Consider the following 17,764-nt stretch of genomic DNA (forward strand, 5'->3'; position numbering starts at 1 on the left):
TTTTTCTTCAAAAGAAACTAAACAGGGTTTACTTAGTTTCAAGTTTTCCTTAAAAATAGGCCTGGTAGTGTGGTGATATCTTTGTAGGGAATAAATTAACACTTCATAAAATCATATTGCCAGAAGACTGGATAGTGACCTCAGGTTCTGGGTAGTACTGGAGTGACCAGGTACCATCAAGTCCCATATACAACTGCCTAACCCTTGTCTTATCATTTCCAGCTTTAATAACTTCAAGCCTCCTCCCTGTTTATCTGCTTTGTTCTGTCATAGGAAAGTAAACAAGTAACTTGTCACTTTCTCAGCCCTGTGCAGGTGTGCAACCCTACATATATCCCCAGGCATGCTCAGTTACCTCCCAGGTACAGCCTGTTCGGCCCTTGTACCCAGCACAACTGACCCAGGCTCCCCATTTTCAAGGTAGGGAATAACTTCCTCCTCCCAGTCTCTCCTCCCTCCCATTCTGTTTTTATTTTTCCTCCAACAACTCTCTACCCTTTCTTTCTTTTCATTGTTTTAGCAGCTTGAGATGTAATTTATATACCATATGATTCATTTAAATATATTTAAATACAATATATATATAGTACATGTTGTGTATCTACATATGTGTGCATGCAAATGAGTATACATGTATGTGCACCTGTGTACATGTGTGTGTAGGTCAGAACTGGACATTGAATGACTTCCTCTATTGGTCTGCAGCTTATTGTTATAAGACTAGGTCTCTCAGTGAACTGGAAATCTGCCATTTTGGACAGAGTGGCTAGCCAGGGAGCTTTCAGGATCTACCTGTATCTACCCCCCAGTGCTGGGGTTACAGGTATACACAACCATGCTCAACTTTTTTTGTTACTATTTTTGGTGAATGCTGGGGATTAAAATTCAGGTCCTTGAGCTTGTGGAGCAAACACTTTTACCAGCTGATCATCTCTTCACACCCCAGGATTTTTTATTTATTTATTTTGTGTTTTTTAGGGAATGTTCAAAGTTGCACATCTATCACAACAATCCATTTTTAGAGTATTTGCATCTTTCCCAAAGTCCCTTTGTACCCACATTCTGTGTCTTTTTCCTTCCATGCTCTCCTATCAGCCCTTTTAATTCTTCTGTCAGAGTGACTAGTGTGTGTAGCAGGTAGTGTAAGAGCAAACACTAGAGGGGATTGAGAGGAAGCACTGGGACTGGGTGTTGAGTGCCTCAGATGAAAACTATTTCTTTAGAAATTGTAGATTATGAAAGTAATTCACTTTAATAAAAGTGTCAAGCAATACAAAACAGAATAAATTAAAGGTAACTGTCCTGTCTGTCATTAAACTTCTACCCATAGGAGAGCATCTCTCATAGTTGCTTGGGCAACTTTGTATCTATTTTATGCACTTGTGCAAGCATAGGTGTGTTTTGTAAACAAAGCAGGTGGAATGTTGACTGATGTGTTAGTTTTCTGCCATGGTGGGGAGACTGTCTTTTGCTTGGTAATCACTTTGGCATCTGTTAGTGGCAAGAGTATATCCAAGTATATCCAACAGCTTAATTTGCAGTTCTGAAGTGGGAAGGGCTTCCTAAATGCAGCCTTTGTCTGAAACCCTGTCCCTTCTCTATCTTTGAAACACTTTTGTATCCCCCCAACCTGACATTTCCTCTGGCTCACCCCCTCTCCATCCGCCGCTCCTATTGACACAATTACATATGAATATCATCAAAAGGTTAATACTGTTGTTAAGGTGCTGCTTTTTTATACTTTATACATGGCCTGTTTTTTGCACTTGAAATCACCCCCTTAAAAAATTGTTTTTGAGATAGTATCTCATGAAGCCCAGGCTAATATGTGTGCCTTGTGAGTTACAGTCATGTGCTGCTATGTCCATCTTGCATGTAAAATACTCTGTTATAATGATTTGTTTATATGTAAGTTTCCCAGATGAAACCCACTAAAATCGGGAACAATATTTTATTCATGGCTGTATTCCTGGTGCCTGTGCAATCCTGGCATGCTGTTGGGTGAAAGGGGAAGCGATGTAAGCGCCAAGATTATAGTAGTCCAAAGTGGATATAAACTTGGACCAGTGTACACTTGGGCCAGATTTTGCAGTAGTATAACCTAGTCATTATTAGCTTGGGAACCCTAGTACATGGAAGGGTCCTTTCTTTTCTCTGCTAAAACCTCCCTTGATTTTTTCTACCCATAGTTTCCTCTTTCCAGGTTTGTAAGTTAGTTCTTTTTCATGTCTGTTTAGGATCAGGTGACATGATGTCCTTTCTCATGACTGAAGCCCGGCAACACAACACTGAAATTCGAATGGCAGTCAGCAAAGTGGCTGATAAAATGGATCATCTCATGACTAAGGTGACTGAGTGAGAGCTGAGGCTTGGGCTGGGATGGCTCAGCAGGTAAAAGCACTTGCTGAACACATCCAACAACTTGAGTTTTATTCCTGAAATTCATCATGGAAAGAGAGAACCGACTCCTGCAAATCATGCTCTGACTTTGGCACATGTACAGGAACACAAGTGTACATGTCCATACTCACACGTATCATATGTACACATAATAATGTATAGAATATTTTGAATAAATAAATACTACTTTTAATAAAAGAGAGTGGGTATGATAAAGACATATTGTTTGGATGTATGAAATTGTAATAAAGAAATAATAAATAGAGGGCTAGAGAAACAGTTCAGTGATTAAGAGTGCTTTTGCAGAGGACCAAAGTTCAGTTCCCAGCACCCACATTTCTAGGAGATCTGATGCCCTCTTCTCATCTCTGATGCACAAAAAACACACATATGGTACACATACATCCTTGTAGGCAAAACAATCAAGACACATAAAATAAAATAAATAAGTCTAATTGTGTGTGTGTGTGTGTGTATATATGTGTATATATATATATATATATATGTATATATTCTTTTAATTTTAAAAGGAGATAACGAAAGTGTAAAAAAGGGGGGTTGGGACAGGAAGTAGACAATAAATAGGCTGTAAATAGAAGAAGCCACAACTGTAATAAAACTCTTTCTTGGTTTCCCATATTCACAGTTTTAGTCATTTACCTAGAAGGGTGGTTATCTTTACTTTGGGATCAAGTTAGCAGGAGAAAGCAGGCTTACATTTAGATATTGTCTTGGGAATTTATTAACTCTTTCAAAAAAGTGATTGGTCCTGGGTGAATTACATTTCAGCATGTTCACAGGGTCTTCCTGGCTTCCCTTTTGCAGGTTGAAGAGTTACAGAAGCATAGCTCTGGCAATTCTATGCTTCTTCCTAACATGTCAGTCACAATGGAAACAAGCATGATTATGAGCAACATCCAGCGAATCATTCAGGTGAGGGCAATAGAGCACACAGCACAGGCTGGAGAGCTTGCCCATGCTCCCTCCTCAGATCAGATGTGCTATCCTTTGAAAATCTGTCCCCCACCCCCTGAAATAGCATGTGTTGAATACCACAGTTGTAAAAGCCATTATAGCTTAATTTAGTCCTATGACTTGAACTGTTGTATTAGTTATTTTTCTCATTGCAGTGACTGAATACCTGATAACAAACAACTTAAGGAAGCAGGTTTTATTTTGCTTCCTAGTTTGAGAGCATATAAGCCCCTCATAGCAGGTAGGAATGGTAGCAGAGGGTGAGACAAATGGTCCCATTGAGCAGAGAGCCAACAGGAAGTGGGATCTAGCTTGGAACCCTTCAGGACCATCCTCTGTGACCCACTTACTTTAACTGGACCCCACCTCCAGTTCACCCCAAACTGGAGATCAAGTATTTAAACACGGGAGCATGTGGGTGGCATTTCACATTTGAATCACAGCCATCTATATGCTATATACTATATCCTGTTATACTAAGCAATAGTATACTACACTATACATGCTATGTATCAGTATGATTTATATTGTATGTACTAAAAAAAGAAACTTGCCTCTTCACCCAATCTTAAACTCTCACTTTATTTTCTGGCCATTTCAGTCCTCAACCTATCTAGCCTAGTGATTAGAATCCATCAGGTATAATTCAGTTTGTTACCTTATCAGTTATATCTGTGGGGAATTAAGCTTTAGTGTTTGTTCAAAAGCTACCCATGGCTCCACGTTATTTTGCCTTATAGTTTGGGGATCCAATATACCATGGCAGGGAAGGCATGGCAGCAGAACATGAGGTGGCTGGTCACATTGCAGCTGCAGCCAGGAAGCAGAGAATGGATAGGAAGTGGGACTGTCAAGACATGGGGACCTTTTAAGGCACTTGCTTACCTTGCTTACTGTGTATCTGGATTCAGGAAAATGAGAGACTGAAGCAGGAACTACTTGAGAAAAGCAGTCGGATAGAAGAGCAGAATGACAAGATTAGTGAACTCATTGAGCGAAATCAGAGGTAATGACAGGGACAAGGCCAGGGTAGGGTGGGCAAAGGGTTTAATGTAATTTGTCCACTAAAATGCAGCTTTAATCACAGTCCTCTTCTCTACATTTGTTTTGTTTTGGTTTTTGAATCCGAGGACCTTGAACAAATTAAGTTCACAATTCCTCTGAGCTGCAACCCATTCATCCACCCATGTATATCAGCCATTTCTGTTTCTGCTTATTGTGTGAATTACCTGTTTACAACTTCAGGGTTAAACTCTGATGTGGGTGTGGTTGGTATAAGACCTACCTGTGTTTGACCCTCAGCTCTGCCCTTCACTTATTGTGTGGTTTTGGGTATTTTGTTTATGTCTGCAAGCCTAGCTTCCTCATTTCTGAAAATGGTGTTACAGAGAAAATTGTGTCCACTCTTATCTGTGTGGGCTATTTTATCAACCAGAAATCAACCTCACTGATTTCATAAAGCACAATCATTTTGTAGTTTTTAGTGGAGCCTTCTGAGCTTTGTGAGGGGTGGAAAGGTAAACAGAGCTAGTCTTCATGCAGTTTCAAGTTTCACTTGAAAGTGTCATTTTTCCCTGTATTTTTCTTGTCTAGTGTTTTTTGTCTCTCACATGGCAGGCTTGGAAGAAGGCTTACAGTCTTCTTACCCCCTTTTCTTTCCTCCCCATCTTCCATTAGTGAAAGACCCCCAGACCCCTAAGAGCCTCAGGATCCCAAGGAGCCCCCAAGACTCAGAAACCAGACCAAGAGCTGCAAAAGCAAGAGGGTTTATTGAACGAATGTGCATTCGGGTGTCAGCAATATCGGGGAAGCTGCACACCCCAGCAAGGGTTACAGGCTCCTCATATAGGAAAAAACCGCAGATCAGCATACAGGCAAGGGGCACAAAGTGATTGATTACAAAGTATGATCTCATGTTAGAGTGGTCACCCAGGTGTGACCTGCTTTTCTACAAAGGAAAAACCACAGAACATACCCTGGAAAGTCCTTGATTGTCTGTTGGCCAGCCAGGTGTGACCCAAAGAGGGTTGCCTTGGCGATCGCCCCCGTCTAAACCATAGGATGAGCCCGGGGTTGGGGCCAACTTCCTTGTAATGGGCCAAGGCCTGTGGGAAACTTTTTCTCTCTGTGAACTAAAATCTTTCAAAACTTTTTCTCTCAGCAAACTAAAATCTTTCATTAGCTCACACCCTGTGAATGTCTCCCTTTATTATGCAGAGTGGTTCATCTGTGGCCCAGCTTGCCACCTCCTTGGTTACTACAGATAGCTTGTTTAATTACAGCAGGTCTCAGGAAAGCAAAGTGCTTTCAGATTGGTTTTTTTTTTTTTTTTAAAGCTTAAAAAATATGCATATGGATGTTTTGCTTGCATAATCTGTGCATCGTGCGTGTGTGGGGTGTGTGTGTGTGGGGGGGTGCAGTGCCCCTTGAGAGAAGACAGAGCTGGATCCCTTGGAACTGGAGTTACAGATGGTGGTGAGCCATGATGTGGGTCCTGGAAACTGGACCCAGGAGCTCGGCAAGAATATCAGAGGCTCTGAACCTATGATCCATCTCTCTGGCTCCCCTCGGATTGTCTCTGATGAAGGTGTAGAGCAATGTCACAAGAACTGAGTGGGTTCACTTGTGCCTCTCAGTCATTCAGTGCTTAGTAAATATTTTCTTTTGTCTTTATTTCTGTCTCAGGTATGTTGAGCAGAGTAACCTGATGATGGAGAAGAGGAACAACTCACTTCAAACAGCCACAGAAAACACACAGGCAAGAGTATTGCATGCTGAACAAGAGAAGGTAAAATAGCAGGACAGAGGAAAGCCCAGGTTGGGATATCTAGAGCTGAGAAGTAGTCCTACATATGAACTTCCAAGTTTCTATTCAGGATATTTGCCATCTCTAGGGAGAGTCCTAGAAATCCTCCAACAGATTTTCATGTATTAATCATTTCTAGATCTGTTTTGCTAAATGTTCTGCAGTAAGTTGACTCAAAACAATGATTGAACTAGGAGTGCTGTTTTTTGCCTGTAACCCCAGCTTCTGACAGGCAGAGGCAGGAGAATCTATAATTCAAGGGCAACCTGAGTTACATAGTGACATCCTGTCTCAAAAAAGAAAGAAAAAAAAAATCCAATCACCTGTCTTAATAATATGATAATGGTGAGGATATTTTAATTTACAAGAAGTTAAATTTATTCTTTTGATAGAATCAAAAGAAAATTTTTATTATGCCATGAAATAAATTTGTATGTTCTTCATGGAATTTAGGATGGTCTAATTTGATCTTTCCTCTGTGTTTAGTTTGTTACTCATTTGAATTTGACAAAATCATTTTAAAGTGCTACTTTGGAGCCAGACATGTGGCATATGTGTATAATCCCAGGACTTGGAGGGCCAAGACAAAAGGATTACTGTAAGTTCAAGTTCACCCTGAGGTACATAGCAAGTACCAGGCCAGCCTGGGCTACATAGTGAGACCTTGCCTTAAAGAGTAAAATGCCGCCGGATGTTGGTGGCACACGCCTTTAAACCCAGCACTTGGGAGGCAGAGGTAGGTGGATCTCTGTGAGTTCGAGACCAGCCTGTTCTACAAGAGCTAGTTCCAGAACAGCCTCCAAAGCCACAGAGAAACCCTGTCTTGAAAAACCAAAAAAAAAAAAAACCAAAAAACAAAAAAAAACCATTACTAGCCGGGGGTTGGTTGCGCACACCTTTAATCCCAGCACTCAGGAGGCAGAGGCAGAGGCAGGCGGATCTCTGTGAGTTCGAGGCCAGCCTGGTCTCCAGAGCAAGTGCCAAGATAGGCTCCAAAGCTACACAGAGAAACCCTGTCTCGAAAAACAAACAAACAAAAAGAATAAAATGCCAGGTGAGGTGGCACACACCTTTAATCCTGTTACTTGGGAGACAGAGGCAAACTCACCTCTGTGAATTTGAGGCCAGCCTGGTCTACATAGCAAATTCCAGGCCAGTCAGGCTACATAGTGAGATTCTGTCTCAAGAGTCAAAATCAAGGGAAAATAATAGAATTGGACATGGTGACACATGTGTATAGTCCCAGAGTGTGAGGGTAGAAGCAGGAGTGTCAGGAAGGAGTTCAAGGTCATTCTCTACTAGGTGGAAAGTTTGAAGCCAAAGTTTGAGCTACATGAGACCCTGCTGCAGCAAATAGACAGATACATAGATAAGTAAATAAATTAACAACCAAATAAATAAGGAAAGAGGGGAGCATGAATTACTGCAAGTTTAGTCCTTCAGATACAGGATTTTTGATCTGCTTTGAATAGAAGTGAAAAAGATGCTATTGTGTCTTGGGTTGGGGGTCAACTAATCTGGAGCCCAGTTTTCCTCTTGCCTACTGGACACTATCCAGAACAGATTCCTTCTTTTTTAGGTCATCACTCTTATCTGGGAAATCCTTGGTCTTTATCTTGTATTTTTTCATGAAATTCTAAGCAGTTCATATTTTATCATTTACTCTTCCTTGGAAACATGCAAAATTAAACAGAATAAACATTATAACTTGTGATTTTGACTTGATTTCTTATACTCTGATAATAAGGGTTCTTTATTATGTTTCAAGCTAATTTTTCTGTTTGCTTAGCCATCCTATCCAGTAATTCATGTCTTTGGCCAGGGTGGTAGTTTGAATGGCCCCCATAGGCTCATGTATTTCAATGTTCTTTTCCCAGTTGGTAGACTGTTTAGGAATGATACGGGGTGTGGCCTTGTTGGAGGTGTGTGTCCACCTTGTTGGAGGTGGTGGCCTTGAAGGTTTCAAAGGCCCACAGCAGGTCCAGTCTCACTCTGTAACTTATGGACCAGATGTGAGCTTCTGGCCATTGCTCCAGTATCATACCATGCCTGCCTGCTTTCATACTCTCTACCATGATGATCATGGATCAACCCTCTAAACTGTAAGCAAGCCCTCAATTAAATGCATCTTTCTCTAAGTTGCTTTGGTCATAGTGTCTTAGCAGTAGAACAGTAACTAAGACAGCCATTTAACCTCAGATGAGCTGTACCTTACCCTGAACAGTCCCGTCCAATTCCAGCACTGTTTCTTTCCCATTGCTACCATTCATTTATGTGGCTGTCTACTGAAGACCTGGTCAAGAGCAGCAGCCTGAAACTTCACTGCTTTCCACAAAATGTGCCTTACTATGTCTCCTTTCTCTGATTTTATTTTTATTTTCCCTCTCCTTTTTCCTTATCTCTCCAACCCCAGGCCTACTAGAGCATCCAAATATACTGTTTATCCTCACTGTTACTATTCTGGGGTAAATGATGACTATAACTTATGCTATAGACCACTGATACCCAAACAGCAGTTTAGCTACCTCAGAATCACTTGGGAAACTTGATCAGAATTACATATTTTTAAGCCTTACCTCCTGGGTTTCTAATTTAGTATAGACATCTAAGATAACTTTTCCAAAGCTCTTCTCTATTCTAGTACTTACCCAGGTATAAAAGTCATTTCTTTTGTCATAGTCTCTGAATCTGGATACTTTTGCTTTTATGTAGGCTCAGCATGTGGCTTTCATGTTCAATATCATTGCTGTATGTACATGGATTCACAAGTATGTTCCAATGAAACTTTATTCCCCCAAACAAGTAGTGATCTAATTTGGCCCATGAACCAGTCATAGTCTACCAACCTCTTACTTAGCTTGTGTTTTTGCATTCTAAAACTCTTCAGGTGCCTGGCACTGAGCCTAGCAGGTGTCTATGTGTAATAGCCAAACAGCAGGAGTAGAATAACAACAGCAGCCTGCCTGGTATCCTAAGAGCCTAGATTTGCTCCAGGGAACCTCCCAGCTGATGGCTAGGGCCTCTCCATGATTCCACTGATTACCATTATTTCAGTGATACATTTTAAGCCTTAACTGTCCCCTGGTAGTTGTTTTTTTCTTCTTTGTTTGTTCATATAGGTTCTCACTATGTAGCTCAGGTTTGCTCTAACAAGGTTTTGGTATATAACCCAAGGTGCTGCAGACTCTTCAACCTCCTGCTCAGCCTTCCAGGTGTGTGTCACTATCCCTGGATGAGCTACTTCTTTTTTTAAATTTGCTGTTAGAGACAGGGTGTCCTATGTAGTGCTGGTTGGTCTGAAGCTAGCTATGTAGACCAGGCTGGCCTTGAACTCACAGAGATGCACATGCCTCTGCCTCTGAGTGCTGGGATTTGAGGTGTGCAACAGCTTTTATCTACTTTGGTAGTCTCTCTGTGATCTCTCGTAAAGGAAGACCAGCAGTTCTTTCAGGAGGCAGATTTCTACCTGCAAGCACTTCTCAGAAAAAATATGGTTAGGTGTTCAATGAATATTTGGTAAGTGGAACTTTTTCTTTGTGACAGAATTGATTCATAAGAATCCGTTTTCTTATGAAGTAATGATTCAAAGTGGAAGAGCTGTTAGAGGAGTTGAGCTCAATGAACTTATTTTTAAAGGAACAAGTCAAGGCCCAGAAGGTAGATAAGATTTGCTCATGGGCTCATTTCTAGCACTGTATCAGAGTGCTGTTTCTTCTGATGCTGCTTTCCTGCTTCTAGTGTCCATGCTTCCTTGTCTTTGAATGCTTGCTTCTTTTCCCAGCTCTCTACCTCAACAGTGGACATTGTTCCGGATAGGAGTCAGAGTCCTCCCATGACTGTGTAGGTTCCCACTGATTTCCTTTCCCCCTTGACATTGCCTATCCTGACAATTTTAAAATATTGTGATTATATCTGTAAATATCTACATGTACACACATAGTCACATGTACTTTTTTCTAACTTATAAAAGTTTGATCTGTTCATTCCAATAAAATAACAACAACAACAAAAACAACAACAAAAAAGCCTTAACACATAAGTCACTGGTAATCCTTCCACTCAAAGATAACCATGGTTAATATGTTGTTGTTGTTTTTGAGTATGTACATGTGTTTGAGTGAGACTATTTTATGCTTCTGTAGTAGGCCTTTCTGGGTAAGGAACTGCTACAAAAACAACATTGAAGCTGGTCATGGTATCACATGCCTGTAATCTTAGTACTTCGATAAGAGGATCATTAATTTGAGGCCAGTTTGAGCTAAATGGTGACACATCACTTTAAAAGAAAATGTGGGGAAGAACTTTTGAGTGTCCCCTACTCTGTCCTTTTGGACAGAGGGGTCGTCAGATATTGTGAGGGACTCTGTTGTAATTAGTGAGCTCTCTAGGCTCCATGGAGGTGCAGTGCTGTCTGAGTTCTATGTTAGTTCAGTTTTCATGGGCTGTGTGAAGCAGAACAGCAAGGGATCTTTATTCTTCATTCCATGTGAGGAAGATGAAGCCTACTCTGGAGGTTGTAGATAAAAAGTATCTTTGTTTCTCTGTAGCTTTGGAGCCTGTCCCAGAACTTTTTCTGTAGAGCAGGCTGGCCTCGAACTCAGAGATCCACTAGCCTCTACCTCCAGAGTGCTGGGATTAAAGGTGAGCTCCACCACCGACTGGCGATAAAAATTATCTTATTGCCTGCTGTAAAGGTCACATGTACTCTCAAATTCATGGCCTATTTATTGTTAGTTCATATACACTTTTGTTTCATTTTCCTCACTGTTAGGAGAGTCAAAATACCAGACTTTAAATGGAAGCTAGACAGTTGATAAATGCTTGAGGGTAAGGCAAGGATTATGTAATACTAGGGCCTAGTACATGCTTGGCAAGTGTTCCACTACTGAGATATATCCCCAACCATAGGAATAAGTACTGTAAAAACAGGTGTGCACAGTGAATACCGTAAGAACCTACAAATAATAAGACAAAAGTAGACAACTATAAAGTGTGCATAAAGTATTAACAGTATAGAGGGAATCATGGTAGCAATATCATAGCATGAGGGAGCCAGCCCAGCCCCGGACACAGCCTGGTTATCCACAGAGCAACCCCACACTGCCTTTCCTAATGTCTGACTTTGTGTGTTATGGGAAGCATGGCAGTTCAAGGAAATGGATGCAGTAGCTGGCCTTTTCTTGACTATCCTTATAATCATTGTTGTCATCATTAGTGTTCAGAATACCACCTGATAGTTTTCAGTCATTTCACCTTCATCATAAATTCCCTGAGAATATTTAGTCTCTTTAAAGTTGGTCTTTGTCAATCACAGAAATGTTAGAAAGTGGCACAAGTCCAATATCTCATCAGCTTGATTGGAATTTTGGCAGTGGGTGATGAAATATGTAGAAAAGCTGATGGAGGAGAACCAATGATATACAAAATTGCACATGGGTTTCCTTTGATATAGCAGTTCTGTACCTAAGGATATTCTAAATGGGAGAGGGAGGAGAGGAAGGAGAGGGAACTGGGATTGGTATGTAAAATAAGATTGTTTCTAATTTAAATAAAAAATTAATTTAAAAAGATATTCTAAATGGCTCTTGCATTCAAAGGAGATCATTGCATACAGTCAATCTAAGATGCTCCTTGGTGTAATGAGAAAGGCCAGAAACGATCTATGTCTACTACAATACAGAATGAACTATGTTATATCCACATGGTAGAATATGATGTAAATTTAAAAAAAAAAGAGGGAGAGGAGAACATCCATATATACTACTGAAGAATTTATAGCTTATCTGCTGTTTTATCTGGGAGGTATGAAGATTCAGTATGCATATAATCCTCTTATATAAATGGGAAGTTGAATATGGCTTTTGTTACATTTTTATTTATTTATTTATTTTGTGTTCTTATATGTGTGTGGGCATGTATTTGCTACAGTACACATGTGGAGGTCAACTTTCTAGTACTGATTTTCTCTTTCTACCATGTGAATCCTGGAAATCAAATTCTGGTTGTCAATCTTGGCAGTCTTACCCACTGAGCCATCTTGCTAGCTCCTGAAAATATATTTCTATGTGATTATCAATATGAGACTGAGCAACAGGACATTATTGTTTGAAAGAATAATTTAAAAAAACATCTCTTTCAAAGACTCATGTAAAGTATAATCCAGTCAGCAAGAAGAAAGTAGGAAACAGTTTCTATCTAGATTAGCCATTGATGAAAAATGGGAGCTCTTTCCTCACATATGGATCATTTTATAACAATCTTTTTTTAAAAATATTTATTTATTTATGTGTAGTGTTCAGCTTGCATGTATGCCTGTAGGCCAGAAGAGGGCACCAAATCTCATTACAGATGGCCGTGAGCCACCATGTGGTTGCTGGGAATTGAACTCAGGACCTTTGGAAGAGCAGGCAGTGCTCTTAACCTCTGAGCCATCTCTCCAGCCCCATTTTATAACAATCTTTAACATGCTATTTGATAATCCACTGATGTTCCTCATCTAGAAGTAGGTTCTAGCTGTATTCCATGTTATTGAGTATTCTCTTTTAAATATAATTTTGATAACACACAGAATGTTTCCTATTTTGCTTGCTTAAATCTTTTCAGTGTTTTATGTTACTTTTACATTCTGTTACAACTTAATGCTGCACTGAACAGCCTTGTAACAAACTTTTTGTCATCTCCTATAGTACGTTTTTTTTCTCTGTTTATTTGCTTTTGAAATGGTCTTGTTATGCAATCTAGGCTTGTCTGGAACTCTTTATCCTCCTGCTTTATCTTCCCAAGTGATGGGATTCCAGGGGTGTACTACCACCCCTGGCATGTGTAGTAGTTCCTAAGAATGTATTTCTGCAACAGAATTCAGTCCTGAGGCCTTGTACATTTTCAAGGCTTGATTTTAGCTCAGTGCTGGTAGAGGGTGTCCTTTTCTCCATCCCTGTCTACTGATACCATCAGCTTAGTGTCACATGAGGTTGAATTAGCACTTAGATTGCTTGTGTCTAAAGTGATGTCCCCCTTTGTCACTGTTCAGGCCAAGGTGACAGAAGAGTTAGCAGCAGCCACTGCACGAGTCTCTCACCTACAGCTGAAAATGACAGCTCACCAGAAGAAGGAGACAGAGCTGCAGGTGCAGCTAACAGAAAGCTTGAAGGAGACAGATCTTCTCAGGGGCCAGGTCACCAGACTCCAGGCCGACCTCTCAGGTAAGTTCTCAGAGGAGAATGTCCAGCATGACTGCCATTTAAACTTAAGGAGTTAAATGGCTTCCTTCCTGTTAGTTCCTTCGGCATAATGTTCATGATTCTTTTTAAGGACTGAGCATCAAGGAGGACTGGTAGAAAAACTATTGATTGTTTTACATAAAGAACAGAAAGACACCCCCTCCCCCAGTCAGTTGTAATTGACAAGTCACACAGTTTCTCTTTGAGGTTGTTACTTAGTCCAGCTTGGAGTCAAGGCCCCTGTCCTCTGCTCATCTCCTGTTCTATAGCCCAGGACTCTGCCATGACAGCAGACCTGCTGACTGCTCTTCCTGTTTTACTTCTCATCACGCTCTTTTTCTTGTAATTGCTGTGTTTAGATTGGTGTACTCACCATCAGTAGTGCCTCCAGTCCTCTCTGAAAACCTGCATGTTGCACAGCTTTTCTGGGCCATTGGATCTCTCCTTGAAAGCCCTTTATCTCTTTGTGCATTATTCTGACCATTCAAAAAGCCGTCCATAAGCACCATTTATAAGTCTCTTCTTCCATCTGAAATATAAGTCCCTGGAGGGCAAGGACAGTGATTTACTCTTTGTAAGATCCCTTCCACCATAGGAGGGTTACTTCAGTGTTTGACACAAGGGGCATGACTAAGGCATGCTGATTAGGTAGAAGCTTGTGAATGCCAGCATGTTGGTTCGTGTTGTCTTGGTATAGAGAAACCTGTGTGGGAGGCAGCTGGGACCAGTGGGCAGGGACAGAGGAAGTAGCAGCTGAGTGGATGAAGGCACAGGTCCCTGTCTAAGAGAAAGCTCAGAATTACTGATTGCATCGGGAAGGTGATTCCTTGAAGATGCGATCTTTCTCTTACAGAGCAGTAGTTGGCCCACCTCAAACAAGCATATTGGACAGTTTTTGATTTGAATGTCATGTAACTATCTCACTTTGGTTTTTGTGGTTCCCTCTGATAGTTCTGTGTGACAATTACTTCTAGAGCCAGTTTTCAAACAAGTTTTAGTATACTAAATTAAATGATAACTCCCACCCCCCAACCTTATTTGAGAAGGGATATTGTGAAAGCAAATTCTCAGCCAAATGTTTTAGTTGAGGGTCTTATCCAGGCAATGAGAAGGGACCTGAGCTCTACTCAGCAAAGACACTCCATGTGGTCATATGGCAGTGGAAACAGAACTACATGAGTGATCAAAGGTGGTCTGACTATTCAGAAAACATTCTCTCACACTTTGCATGTGTGCAAGGAGGTATATTCATATACAAGTTTACCTTTTCAGGGTAAACATGGGTTGATAGAGTCAGTGTAGGGCTTGCTCATCCTTATTGCATGTCAGGGAGGCTCATATGGTAGGATTGAGAGATTAGAGCATGCAACTTTGAAAGAGCTCTGGAATGCCATGGTGCCCACTGCATCTCTGGTTCTACAGTCATGTCTCCCTGCTCCTCTGTCCTAGAGCTCCGAGAAGCCTCTGAGCAAACACAGTCCAAATTCAAAAGTGAAAAACAAAGCCGGAGACAGCTGGAGCTCAAGGTGACATCCCTGGAGGAAGAACTGACTGACCTCCGAGCTGAGAAGGAGTCCCTGGAAAAAGTAAGTTCCAAAAGCTTGGTTCCTCTTGGAGCCAAGTGGCCAGGCATAGCTGATTAATACACATTTTTTTTTTCATTTTTTTTTAAGAGTTGAAATTTATTCAGAAAAAAACAAAAATCCCACCTTTCTGTACTCAGATCAGTAAGGTATTTCCAGGGCCCTGTTCCTCCCAACCAACATCCCTTTCCTGACTTCAGCTTTCATCACTCTATTATGAAGCTGCTACTTGGGTGAGGGGTCCTCCAGGCACTGTACCAATTGTCTGGGCCTGGGCCTTGAGCATTCCAAAGCCTACAATCTCCTTGGCATACATACAAATCAGAAGGCTGGCCACCCAGGTAACAGCTACATGACCCTCCATGTAAGCCCATGAGGATAAATTTGAGATTGTCTTCATTATATGATTGGTTCCTGTTCTGATTGTGCTTGGCCTAGAGGTTACCTGGTGATAGCCATGGTGACCCAGGCATCTGGTCCCCCATAACCCAAGTAGGCCAGCATAATACTTCATTATTCAGCAGCCCCTACTGCAGGCAGCCACTTGCACCACCCTACTCCAGCGCTCACTGCTCAGGTCCTTGTTGTGTACTCACAGGGTGCTTTGGACTGTTCTGGTGTTGGCTTAGCACCCGTACTAAAACCTTGGGATGCATCATGCCTGCATCTCCTAACCCTGACCTGTACCCCTTAAATATAGTATGAATATATTAGGGAAAGTACAAACTATACAGAAAAGTATTAAATTAAAATGTTTTTAATTCCTTATCTCATTTTAGGGTTATAAATAAGAACTATAAACAATACATGAACCTTCCAGGTTATTCTCAGTATGGATAAAATATTGCATATCCCCTTATACAAACATGTCCTGATAACATTTCTAAACAATACTGGGGTCATATTTAATGCTTTTAAGAGTGTTGAGAGCACTATACTCACTACTGCACAGTAGCCTACTGTTAGCCCACTGTGCAGCTGTCCTATGCTGGATCAATGGATATTTATGTTTCTGGTTTCTCATTTCAAACTGCTGTGGACCTCCACAGACTGAATAGCTTTTTGATGATTTGTTTGTTTTTGTTTTTTAGACAGGGTCTTTCTATATAGTCCTGGAGTTATATAGACCAGGTTAGCCTCCAACTTCTGACCCTGCCTCCTGAGTTCTGGGATTAAAGGTGTGTGCTACCATGCCTTGCAGCTATGTATTCTTATTAGTAATAAAGCTTTCATATATTTCATACCTATTTATATTTTTCCTATGAATTCTCTTTTGGAGTCCTATATCTTCTTTCCTATTAGAATATTAAGAGCATTAATCCTTTGTCAGCCATAAACATTACTATTTTTCCACCTTGATATTTTTAAAAATTTATTCTTATTTTTTCAATACTTACCAGGCATGATCGTGATGACACATGCCTTTAATCCTAGAACTCTGGAGGTAGGCAGAGGCAGGTGGATCTCTGTGAGTTTAAGGGCCATTCTTACATAATGAATTCTAGACCAGCCAAGGCTGCATAATGAGGCCCCCCCCCCCAAAAAAAAGATAAACAAGCAAAACAGCTGGGTATAATAGTACACGTTTTAATCATACCACTCAGGAGGTAGAGACTGGTGGATCTGTGTGAATTCAAAGCCAACCTGGTCTACATAATGAGCTCTAGGTCAGCTAAGGATACATAGTAAAACCTTGTTTCCCAAAAAACCACCAGCAGCAACAAATCCTCATTGTTATTTTTACTTTGTGTATGGGTGCCCTAGAAAACCAAAAGAGTATGTCAGGTCCAGTGGAGCTGTAGTTACAAGTTGTTGTAAGCCACCCAACATGGGACCTAGGGCCCAAAATTGTGTTCTTTGGAAGCTCTCTTAACCACTGAGCTGTCTCCTCAACCCACTCCCCTCCTGCTATTTTTGTGTTATATATTATTTTAAATTTTAATGCTTAAAGTTTTAATATCAGGGTAATCACCCTTTTGGACAAAGCAGGAACATTGCTATCTTTTTCTTTGTTCTAAAGTGTTTAATATGAAAAGAGCAAACTAATACTGGGATTTCAGTGAGCCTCTTGACTATTATCTTTTCAGGGGTCAATCCTGATCTGTGTTTACATGGATTTTATGTGTAAACCTATAAAATGCTTTTCTCTTCTTTGTTTTTATCACCTCATTGTGTGTGCATGTGATGTGAAAGTGGGCAGGGAGAGATTGTGAGAGCAGAAGCATACACATGTGTATGGAAGTCAGAGGACAAGCTTAGTGTCAGTCCTTGCCTACCATCTTGTTTGAGATAGTCTCTTGTTCCCTAGCTGGCCTGTGAGTTTCCGAAGATGCTCCTGTCTCTACTTCCCCTCTTGCCATAGGAGTGCTGAAAGCAAGTCTGCTTTTATATGGGTTCTGGGGGCCTGAGCTCAAGTCCTCATACTCAGGTGGCAAGTGGTTTACTCACTGAGCCATCTTCCCAGGCCCTCTTTCATTTCTTTATAAAGCAGTTCCTTCTGATCTTGGGCTGTTTTCAGTTTTCCTTATTACAGATACTAACACAGTGACTATCCTTACAATCTTTGGCTAAGATTTACAAATTTACAATTTGTAGCATTTCTGGATGTATTTTAAGAAGCATTTTAAAGTATTACCATTGAAAGAGTCTATGTCCATTTATCTTCTCACCAGTCAGCCAGATATGAGTGTCTGCTCTTTTGTATCTACACTAAAGTTATGCTGTCCCCAGCTCTTAAGAGATCAGAAGTAAATCTGTTGCCTGCCTTTTCCTTGTCACAG

The 17,764-nt window shown here is 40.8% G+C and overlaps 1 protein-coding gene across 5 annotated transcripts in view; it reads left to right on the forward strand.

Moving 5' to 3' along the window:
- Positions 1 to 17,764, forward strand: part of Fkbp15 (FKBP prolyl isomerase 15) — a 69,891-nt gene that overhangs the window by 38,737 nt on the left and 13,390 nt on the right. For 4 of the 5 annotated variants that reach the window (XM_027400326.2, XM_027400322.2, XM_027400325.2 and 1 more), the window contains exons 15-21: positions 306 to 420; positions 2,238 to 2,347; positions 3,226 to 3,333; positions 4,287 to 4,381; positions 6,061 to 6,163; positions 13,212 to 13,383; positions 14,851 to 14,987. In XM_027400326.2, coding sequence (XP_027256127.1) covers positions 306 to 420; positions 2,238 to 2,347; positions 3,226 to 3,333; positions 4,287 to 4,381; positions 6,061 to 6,163; positions 13,212 to 13,383; positions 14,851 to 14,987 — 840 coding nt within the window. The remainder of the gene's footprint in view (positions 1 to 305; positions 421 to 2,237; positions 2,348 to 3,225; positions 3,334 to 4,286; positions 4,382 to 6,060; positions 6,164 to 13,211; positions 13,384 to 14,850; positions 14,988 to 17,764) is intronic. The other variant, XM_027400321.2, reaches the window with a different exon arrangement.

This window comes from Cricetulus griseus, chromosome 2 (assembly GCF_003668045.3).
Source record: "Cricetulus griseus strain 17A/GY chromosome 2, alternate assembly CriGri-PICRH-1.0, whole genome shotgun sequence".
In the NCBI taxonomy this organism is placed as follows: domain Eukaryota; kingdom Metazoa; phylum Chordata; class Mammalia; order Rodentia; family Cricetidae; genus Cricetulus; species Cricetulus griseus.